The sequence below is a fragment of the Neolamprologus brichardi genome, chromosome 8, assembly GCF_056152115.1.
Source record: "Neolamprologus brichardi isolate AB-2024 chromosome 8, ASM5615211v1, whole genome shotgun sequence".
NCBI classification, from domain to species: domain Eukaryota; kingdom Metazoa; phylum Chordata; class Actinopteri; order Cichliformes; family Cichlidae; genus Neolamprologus; species Neolamprologus brichardi.
In genome coordinates, this window is record NC_142111.1 from 22620519 (window position 1) to 22631884 (window position 11366).

General features: G+C 42.0%; 1 protein-coding gene across 2 annotated transcripts; it reads left to right on the forward strand.

Annotated features, from left to right (window-relative positions):
* Window positions 1-1927: 1927 nt before the first annotated feature.
* cdk5r1b (cyclin dependent kinase 5, regulatory subunit 1b (p35)) lies at window positions 1928-7706 on the forward strand. Of its 2 annotated transcripts, none has more exons than XM_006793166.3 (3): window positions 1928-2292; window positions 3512-4677; window positions 5264-7706. In XM_006793166.3, the coding sequence occupies exons 2-3, from the start codon at window positions 3773-3775 to the stop codon at window positions 5283-5285; spliced, it is 927 nt and encodes a 308-aa protein (XP_006793229.1). In that variant the 5' UTR covers window positions 1928-2292; window positions 3512-3772; the 3' UTR covers window positions 5286-7706. The 2 variants fall into 2 exon arrangements, with proteins under 2 accessions (XP_006793229.1, XP_006793228.1); XM_006793165.3 differs by having other exon boundaries at window positions 3515-4677.
* The last annotated feature ends 3660 nt before the right edge of the window (window positions 7707-11366 follow it).

The window sequence follows — 11366 nt, forward strand, 5'->3', positions numbered from 1 at the left end:
CCTTTCAGAGAGCTCCGTGGCTAAATGCCACGTCATTTAGCATTGATGCTAAATGACGCATCATTTAGCATCAATGCTAAATGATGCACGCAGGCTTAAACTGTGCTATTCTGGGATCAGTTTGGGAGACAGAGTCTAAAAACTGATAAAACATTAATTTGGTCTATTTGGTGTGTTTGTTATGGATTAAAATCATGCAACTATACTTTTATTTAGTGCAAAATTACCCCGGCTTAGTATCCAGGTCATAATATCTCTTTAGGTCCCTAAATGTGTGCTGATATTCATTCTGTGCTCTTGCTGAAGCATATTCTAATGTCATTAAATTTACTGCATGTCAATAACTGTTGTCTTCTGTCTCTCATAGTTTTTGTTTTGTTCTTGTCTCTCAATGTTCTCCATGTTCTCCATCTTTTTCCTCACTCCAAAACCAGCTGTGGCAGCTGTGCCTCTCCCTGAGCCTGGTTCTGCCAGAGCTCTCCCGTTAAAAGGAAGTTCTTCCTTCCCGCTGTTGCCAAATTGTGCTAACAGGGATTCATCATTGTTGGGGTTTGCACTCTAATACTGATCTTTTCATTATCTAGCATTGTAAAGCGCCTTGAGGTGACTCTTGTTGTGTGTTGGTGCTATAGATATAAAACTGAACCAATTTAAGCTGAATTCTATGGATACTAACTCTATTTTTCACAGTACACGATTAAAAACTTTAGATTGCATTGCCTCTTGAGAGTTTTCCATGATATCACCCTCTCTATAAACGTGCTTTATTGTATTTTTTTTTAATGTACTGCATTTTTACTGTGTTTTTTAAATGTTTGAGAGACGCGTGTGACACACAAAGCCTTAAATCTGCCCAGATTATTACTGTGATCACTTCAGAAAAGACGATTATTTCCACACACGGAGAAACGCTATGGTAATTTCATCTAATAAATATAATATATCCTACAATCCTACAATAAAATGATGAAGTATGTTAGATGCTGCTGGCCACATCCACACTCACCAAGCTTGATAAAGAGAATACTTGCCAGGATAATGTTTGGACTTTCGACTACAACTTGCAAAGCCTTTTCCCCTTCTGTATTGCTCTAATCATATTGCATTTGTCACAATATGACTGATTTCTGTTCAACATGCAGTGGAAATGGATAAATTTGCTTTGTTTTTCGTTTCTTTTTCTTTTTTGTTACCTGACCATTTTAATCTTATAAATGTGTGCATTGGTCACATCTTTCTCAAGAAAGAGATTTTAATCTCAAAGGACTTACTGGTTAAATAAAGGTTAAATAATGCATAAAAGTATAAAATCTACACAATTACTTAACACTTTATTTCTCATCTTTATGTATTTAAAAAAGAAACACTACTTTACCTCGGTTTGCACTTTGTTTTATACTTAAATTTATCTTTGTATTTATTTGACTCTGACTCTATAGGCTTTACAGAAGATTGGCTATCCAGATCAAGTGCATATGTACAAATGGCAAATTAAATATTTTATCCCGATCTTTATCTAAAAATAAATATATAAGAATAAATTATTTCAATATAAATATTTGTAATAAATAAATACAATACAGTTGGGTTTTTACTGCAAGTTACTGTAAAAATAGCCCTCTGAAATATACAACTCGGTATGGAGATTAAAATCTGCCAATTAGGCTGTACAATGGACCTATATTCCCAACAGGCTTGCAAACCCGGGGCTATGCTCACATTATAGGCGGAGAGGTACTTCCAGATGAGTGCTGTTGCTTTGGTTATGCAGGAGCTATAGGGTGCCACGAGAAAAACATGATAAGAGTTCATCGGGTTCATTTTCAGCACCTGTGTGTGTGTGTGTGTGTGTGTGTGTGTGTGTGTGTGTGTGTGGCTAAAGGCGGAGTGGTTTCCCAGCAGAAACAACACCGCGCACAGAGCGCATAGCGGCGCCCCACCACCGCCTTTGCGTCAACCATCCTCACACAGTCAGTGACACAACACAACATCAGCCCTCGCAGCATCCGCATCTCACGGCCAAGAGGACCAGGAGCAAGCACATCTTCATCCAAGCATCCATTCCACAACTGCCTGCCGTCGTCTGCGCACCGCCGACAGCAGGCGCGTGTTGATGCGCTGCTCGATACACAAATATATATTTTTAAACTCAGCTCGGATTACGTTCTTTGTTGCATTCATATCCTGCGAGATGGTTTCGTGTTTTTATCACGCCTCATAGGGAAGAAGAGACTCGATACGCGGAGCATCACCTCGATATCGCAGTTATTTCCTCACCGAGCTGGAGATTTGGTAAGTTTGCTTCGAATCTGGGGGACTGTTTTCTCTTTTTTTGCTTTTGTTTTTGTTTTGAAAGCCAGGCATTTTTTTTTAACTTTTCGTGGATTCATTTTATTGTAAACAATGCGCAGCGACATCCAATTAAGACAATATGATTTTAAATGTAAAGTAAAGGGTTGTGAAGGTGAAGACAGACAATGCATCGACGCATTGTTACACTTTCGGGGACGGGGGAGGTTTAAAAGATGAGGATTTGATTCATTTTTAAAGCCACCGCCTATCACAACCAGCGTTCTCGTTTCGACGCAAACGCTCAGTTTCAGCACCACGGAGAGCAACCGATGCACACGGCGAACAGGCCAATAAATCCTTTCATTTCAATCCAGCGCAGGCACATTCGCCGGATGCTTCGGTATCTCTCTCGCAACAAATAACTGAGCCACGAGGCTGATGATAGCTGATAACAGGGGCGCTGGAATGATGGATCGAACAGCTCGCATCCTGCGCAAGAGAGCGAGGTCGATCCACCGACTGCCTCTCGTGTTCAAAGGTGCTGCAGTGAGCAACGTCCAAATAAAAAATGCGAACATCCCTTTACGTTTTTGTTCGTCTAATTTTAACGGACATCACTGTCGTGACATTGGGGTTTGTTTTTTTGTTTTTTACGCTGATCAAACGCGACCTTCACCTGTTATTACGGTGTTTACGTTCCGGTCTTCCATTTTAGCGAGAAGGGTGGCGCGTGCTTCACTCTTACTCGTCGCCACTGACCGTAAAATATCGCTCTTATAAAATATTTACGACACACGATTCTATTTGAATCACACGTGCATTACTCTACATGCTCTATAATCTACTGCACATAAAAATCCGCTAAAGCGCCGCTTTCACTCTCAAGCGTTTATAAGGTGATTATTGTGCCGATCATTTGCAGCAGCGGGGGTCTATATCGTTTTATTAATGAGCCTAAGCTATAGGCTGATCCATTCCACCACTTACTGAGTGGGATCAATATTGCTAATAAGCCTGATTGCCGGATAAAGCACTCAGACAAGAGTGTATGAAAACATTGTACACAGATATGATCTGATGTAAGGTGAATGATGGTTCTGTTATCTGATGAAAAAGAAAAATGTTTGCTTCTATGGAAAAAAAAAAAATCACTGATAATCTAAACGGGAGTGATCGTTTACTAATTATGTTTCTGATTATTGATCTTTTCTGCTTCCAGCAGCAGTGGCCATCCTGAGACGCTGACAGGGAGCTGAAATAGAACAGTCAAGGTGGTTCTAATCCCCTCAGAGAGCTCGTTACAGGACAATCCCCTCCAGCGCTTTAGATGCCCAGCAGCAGCCTGTAGCCTGGGACTCTCGGCTCCCAGAAACATCCAGGCTTTGAGACCCTCAGGATCCCCCCCACCCCCACCCCACCCCTTCCAAACCTCTTCTGAACCAGTGCGGCTAAAGCCCCTGGAAGCCTCCCTGCAGTCACCATGGGAACCGTGCTATCTTTGTCACCTAGCTACAGAAAGTCGGCTCTGTTTGAAGATGGACCAGCCACCGTGGGCCACTACACAGCTGTCCAGAACAGCAAGAACGCCAAAGACAAGAACCTGAAGCGCCACTCGCTCATCAACGTGCTCCCCTGGAAGCGGATCGTAGCGGTGTCAGCAAAGAAGAAAGGCTCCAAGAAGGTGCAGCCCAACGGCACCTACCAGAACAATGTTACCCACCTGAACAACGAGAACCTGAAGAAGTCGCAGTCATGCGCCAACCTGTCCACCTTCACCCAGGATCAGAGCACACCAGCTCTCACCAAGAACTCCAACACAACGACATCGTCTGTCAAGAAGGCCCCCCTGACAAACTCCAATGTGGCCCCCGGCACCCCTAAGAGAGTGATTGTCCAGGCCTCCACCAGTGAGCTGCTGCGCTGCCTTGGGGACTTTCTGTGCCGACGTTGTTACCGGCTGAAGCACCTGTCACCCACTGACCCAGTGCTGTGGCTGCGCAGTGTTGACCGCTCCCTGCTGCTCCAGGGTTGGCAGGACCAGGGATTCATCACCCCCGCCAATGTGGTCTTTGTCTACATGCTGTGCCGCGATGTGGTCTCCTCTGAAGTGGCCACGGAGCACGAGCTGCAAGCCGTGCTGCTCACCTGCCTCTACCTGTCTTACTCCTACATGGGCAATGAAATCTCTTACCCGCTCAAGCCCTTCTTGGTTGAGAGCTCCAAGGAGACCTTCTGGGACCGCTGCCTGTCCATTATCAACCTGATGAGCGCCAAGATGCTGCAGATCAACTCTGACCCGCACTACTTCACTCAAGTGTTCGCCGACCTGAAGAACGAGAGCCAGAAGGAGGAGGAGAGGAGCCGCCTGCTCATCGGCCTGGACCGGTGAGGGGATGCTTGGGGGTGGGGTTGGGGCGGGGGAGCGAAGAGGTGTGGGGAGGCGGGGGCAACCTCCAGTCTGGGATTTAGAATATTTGTGATGCTTTTTATTTATAATCATCCAAACTGCTGAGAAACTAGACTGATTCAGTTTGACATTCACACCAACTTTGCATCTAGCAGGACTGATTGATGGAAGGAGGGGAGTCGGGGGATTGATAGGGATCGTGTTTATCTCATATGTGTGTGTTTGAGGTCACAAAGGTCACCAAAAAATGGGGCTTAGGGTTTTAAAAAAAACTATTTCCAAACCAGCAAAGAATGGATTATGAATACACCCAAGAATGAAAGCTTGTTCTTCTTTTTTTGACAGTTATATGTAAACAAAGAAATGCCAGACTTGGGTAAATCCTTTGCTAACATGCAGATATGTTATATCTATATAAAATACTGAAAATCTTAAAAAAAAAGGAAAAAAGTTGTTTTGAAAAGGAAGCTTACATCTACAGCAATGAATGTGGACAGGACTGAGGCTGCAGCAGTGACCTTCTGACTGTTTGACGATGTGATGTGCACTGCCTACTTACTGCAGGAGGGTGAGGGCCATCGCCTGACTGGCTTTCTTCACGGATGAGCAGGCACCCCCGGCTGCAAACCCTGCCTCTCTGGAATGCCAACACCCACGTCCTCTCCATTAAAACAGATACGACTGGACGTTTTTGTATGCATATCTGGCCATCTAAGGAAAGGACAGCGGGGGCCATCAGTGCTGGATCCATATTTTCGTGGGTTTCTGTTTACGGCTCTGCAGCGACCTGATGGACAATAAGCACTGCATTGTGGAACTTTTGATAATTAAAAAAAAAAAGAAAAAAGAAAAGACAACAGCCAGTGGACGTGTGGCCAGTCACAAGTGGTCATGTTGTGTGTGTTCAGAAAGACCTACTTTATTTTCATCGAGAAAAAAATAAAACAAGTTAATGGATGTTTTACTCCGAGGCTTGCACCTGTGGAGGCTTATTTATTGCTTTTCTGGAACAAGTTTTCTTTGATTTTTTTTCCTCCTTTTTTCTTTTTTTACTTAGAAAAATGTAACGTTTTTGCATGTGTGCCATGCAATTTTACAGAGTCTCCAGGAGGGCAGGAGCAGTTCTTCTTTTTACTTGATTTGTAAACCAACTGCATCTGCATTAGAGAATGCTGTGAACAAAGTGACACTAGTTTATTTAGCTATGCTTGCTAAAATAGGCTATTTGTTTACCAGGGAAATTCTTTTTTGTACTTTTCGTCGTTATAGGTTGTGTTGCAACCGTTTTGGAATGATGTTTGAGTTTTTGTGCTTCTGATTCAGCATAGAAAATGTTAAAACAGTGCCATATCTTTGATGAAAATCCCACACGTCTGAGAAAATTCTGTGCTGGTTGACCAGCTGTTGAATGAAGGGTGGATTTTCATCCCACACTAATATAAGGAAACCTAATTTATTGCCACTTATGTATTATTTAGGCACATTTAATGTAAATGAGAGACTGTGATGAGAGACTTTAAGGGAAGGACACGAAGAAAAGGTGAAGGGGGCTTGGTGGTTAAAGCCGGTGTGCTTATCTTTGGTGGGAATGAAGATTGATCTGGTTTATGCTAATGAATGCTGCAGGGATTTATCAGTGGATATCTAATTTAAAAAGACAAGCCGTTAGATCAAAACCATGCTTAAATCTGACCATCACCAAGGTGGCATCCCGAAGGACACCTTGACTCATGCTGAGCTGTTAGTTATGAGAATCACCCCGAGAATATCTTTTGTCCTGAGAGACTGACTTGAATCGGGAGCTATCCCAACCTGCTGTCCCCCACATATCAGTAACAGAAAGCACAAACCATTTTTACGGTGGGATAAATCAATTAAACCGCAGTGACTCCTGCATCTCGACTGCAGAAAAGCACAGCTCACCCTTTAGGATAATCCATCAGCATGGCCTCTGATGAGAGAGATGAGGCAAGCTGCAGAAGACTAATCACAGTTTTAATCAGAAGTTACAAAGACATGGAATAACCAAACAGAAAGCATGCAGGATACTTGAGATATTCATCATTCTTTAACCTAATGACTTCAATAACTACATGAGCTACAGTATTTGGTTATATAAGCTTCACAATTGGTGTCTTAAAAGAAATTTTGTGCTTGCAGTATTCTGAAAATCTGTCTAAAAAGCTGGCAGTGCCAACAGAAAGCTCTGATCAGAAAGATCACCGCTGTGTTTGTGCGAATCAGAGAAAATGAGGAGCTCAGGCAGTCACGACCTGTGGCTTTTTCTGCTGTGGATGTGGAGTCACACGCTGGCTGAGAAGACAGTTCATTTAGAGGGATTTGCTCTGGCACAACAGAGGGACACGCACTTTGGACGGGCTTCTGCTCTAGCGGAAAAAAGCAGGGCATTTGGGATACAGGGCCTCAAAACAGACACCCCTCCCGAATCTTTTCCTCTTTCTCTCTCTGTCCACATGCCCACTTGAAACGTGCCATGTTTTTTCACTTGCATCATTAAGTAGTTGTTTGGAAAAAATACTTTCAAAAGCTTATAAAATATGAAAAAAAAAAAACCTCAAGTGATAGTTAACGAATTCTGTCAAGTTCTTTTCTGTATCTCGTTGCGTACTTTGTAGATAAAAAAAGGTGATTAAAATCAAAAAAGTCGAAGGCTGCACGCGTGAGCGAATGAAAAAAGGTGTGCGTGCGCGCTAGTGTGTGTGTGTGAATGACAGCGTTTTAACTGTACAGAAGAATGTGTGACATGTTTTTCTCCAGCCACACTGATACTTGGACTCGGTTTTTCCCATGATGGGCTGAGGGAGGGGCGTTGATGCTATTCAGTAAAAAAAACAATCTTTTTTTTTCTGACGAAGACAAAAAAGCTGTTGCTGTAATTGAAACTTTTTTTTTTTTAGTTTGTTTCTGCTTATTTTAATTTATTTTTGTACTGTGATGGAAAAAAATAAAATGCACTGATCGTTCAAGGCCGTCGTTTGTCTTTTTGTGCCTCCGGCGGTGGATTAATGTGTGTGAAATCTGATATTAGCACCTTTTTTCTTAGAGAAAGAGCTTTATTAGATTTGTGTGGATTTATCCGTGGAAGCAGCCCAGTAAACACCCAAAATCTAATCTGGTCTAAAACGATAGCTTCGCTGTAGCTTGACAGCTAGCTCATGGGTGGTGACACAGTACGGTACGTGCCTGGCTTGCAGTCTATGGAAGAATTCTGCAACAGCAAAGATGGTTCATTTATTTGAAAATTAATTTAAACAATGCATCAAAATAACTACCAAGTAAGTGCCCAGAGCTGTTATCAATAAGTCTCCCAGCCTTGAGGAGAATTATGGTAAATACTCAGGACTTCCACATCAATAAGTGATGCTTCCAAGATTTCAAACGTATGAAGTCAGTTGAGCAGGATGCAGCTGCAGCCCAGAAATGTTGCAGGGCTATCTTTATTTGTATTTTTATCTTTATCAATTTTCAAATTGTCAAGCAATTAGATACAGTTTACTTTCTAGATCCTGTGATTTGTCCGGGGTTGCCTCAACTGGTATAAGAGCTGAATTAAATGAGTGGAAGAAAACAGATGGATGGATCGATGATTCCTAGATTGGGGGCATTCGGGTGAATGAGAAGGCTAGATTGGGCTTATGAACTGTCAGAGCTGGAGGAGCAGAGAAGTTTTTCTTCAACATGATGGCGAGCCCACAATTCTCACTCTAGAGCAACAATTCTTCAAAACCAACAGATCTAGACGTTTTAATGTGGAGGCATTTGAGTGACAGGGTGCAATAAAGCTGAAATAACCTCTTCTGGTAAATTCACCCAACTGCTGATCTTTAGAGTAACTTTTTTCGGGTTTATGTTTCTTTTCTTTTTTCTTTTTTAAATCATTTTAATGAGACTTGTGGTTCATGAATTTTAACTTTCTTTGGAGTGAAATATCACCCAGATGTCTCTGTGCACACACAACAACATGACAAGAATTACTAACTGCTGGGGCGCTTACACAGGTGCACACACTGACAAGCTGACTGACTTGAATATAATCCTTACATTGTTTAATTTAAATCTCCTTTCTCTGTTTCTTTAACTGTCCGTTCTTCTGATTGGTGGAAGCAAAGACTTGTCTCTTTCTCAATCAAATGTTTGTCCTGCAGACAACTTCAACCCATCTTAAATTTTTTTATCCTTCTGTCACAGTCACCGACTGTTTGTGAGTGTGGATGTAAAGTATGGAAACACCAAACATGGCTCTATTATCAGTGTTGGGGAGTAACGGAATACATCTACCGCCGTTACGTATTTAAAATACAAAATATGAGTAACTGTATTCCGTTACAGTTACCGTTTAAAAAGGTGGTATTTAGAATACAGTTACTTTGTTGAAATAAATGGATTACACTGCGGTACTTCCCTGTTTCATATTGTGGCGGGTCAGGACTGTTTGGGTTTTGTTTGACAGCTACGTTCTGTTGTTCCAGGCGGCAGCGTTGCGGTTGCCATGGTTACAGGGCGACGCTCTCTCTCTGCGTGTTTCCTGGGTGAGAGAGGCCTTTTTGTTGTTGTTGTGCTAAGCTAATAGGCAGAATGCTACAGGTATAGCTCTAAAGAATGTAGCATCATAGGCAGTGTAGTCCGTGCTGCAGGGAGAATGGACTGCCATACACGTTATGTGTCTGTGAGCGAGGGAGGGAGAAAAAAGAAAAGTACGAGCTGTCATCGAGCAGAAACGGGAGCTGGAAGCATGTAAATATAATAATAACCACTGCAGCCAAGAAGAGTGCCTGACGAGCCCAGTTGTAAGTAAGCTATTAAGACTCGACTGTACACCGTGTTCGTGTTTTCCTCCAAAAACAATAAGTTCCGTTGGAGCAGCCTTTCAACGCCTCTCTCTGTCTCTCGCTAGCAAAGTTGACCCAGACAACAAAGTAAAGCTATTTTTCGGCTATGAGCCCAACACGGAACCAGAGTCAGAGGTCCCTTTACTACGGTTCGGAGCCGCGGACCTTCAGTAACAGTAATAAATCACAGCAATAGTACATTCATGTAGTTGTAAACAGCATGATAATATATTAAGTAATCCAAAGTATTCAGAATACGTTACTCTCATTGAGTAACGTAACGGAATACGTTACAGAATACATTTTGGGGCATGTATTCTGTATTCTGTAATGGAATACATTTTAAAAGTAACCTTCCCAACACTGTCTATTATTGAGTCATTTATCTAAGCTCCATCATCCTCAGTTTCTTAACAGAAGACCAATATACTTTAAAACCCTCATTTTTACACAAGAAGCTATTCTGTTGAGCACAGCCATGTCTGATTTTCAGAATAAAGGCTCTGGGGAAACAGGATTCATTAAATTCTTAGGATTCTGTTTGTTTGTTTTTTCAAAATAAAACCCCCAGTCATTTATTAGATCTTGCCATGATGCCTTATTGTTGTGAAATTTAAGATAGCTGGCCACTTAATTAAGGATAACTGTGCTGAGCCATTTTATTGGGTACACCTAAAGGCTTAGTGAACATATGTCTTACAATCGCAGCACAATTTCTGTAAAACACATACACCGTCTGCTTAACTGTTATAACTTTGGCAGTCACTTTTTTCTGAAGTTGCAGTCCGTTTGGCCTCTCAGGGCCACCGTACTTTTACCCACCACAACCAGCTGCTTCTTATAGGCACATGTGCTTCTGTTGTGGTTTGACTACTCTTCTAACATATAGTTAGACTCTGTGCTATCACTGCTAATGGAGTCTTGTACTATCAATGATCCTGAAAGTGATCAGTCAATATGAATGAGCTCAATGCTAGTGTGTTACAGCAAAATTGTCTTCACTGTCTTCCCTTTTTGTCTCGGATCATAGATCAATCATAATTTAGTTCAGCTTTATTCAGTCGTGCCCATTCTGAACCATTTCATGAACATTTTCTGCTGTAAACCTTCTCGATTTGCAGCCAGTTTGTGTCCAATGGGACAAAGTGGACTTTTATGCCAGCACTATTTAGACACCACTGGCTCATAACAACACTCCTAACATTACCTATGAAAACACGTGCCATAAAGGGAGGAAATCTGCTTTTTTGTAAGACTTAGAAAACAATAGTAGGAGCCTACTGTATAAATTTAAAGTCATAACAGGAGATGGTTTGTTTAAGCTGTATATTGTATTTCAGTTCAGTTCATGGAGGACTATCTCATGAGTGCCCTCTAGGTGAATTGCAGCCATTGTCAGAACAATATTAATAGGAAGTGGAATTGCCCTCTGCACTAGGTTCAGTGTTACTGAGCCACAGGAAAATATAACTTTTAATTTCCACACCTGCGTTTATATCTGAACTGGCAGTTCATGCTCTGTTCGGCTCTCTTTTACTGTGTTGGCAAAACTGATCCTAGCCTCCACATCCACAACTAATGTTCTTGAGCAATGACCTTGAAACCCCCACATGCGGGACAGAGACATACGTGCTATAAAACTGTTGGTGACAGCTGTAAATATACAGAGTGCAACTTTGTCATCCACACATCTTTTTTTTCTAGATGTGTGGGGTTTTGAAAGACCTGATTTGATTTCCCAGATTAGAGTAGCCTCTCTGATTGTAGGTGTTAATATGTGTAACCAGATGGTCTGCACATTACCGGTGATGGCTTAG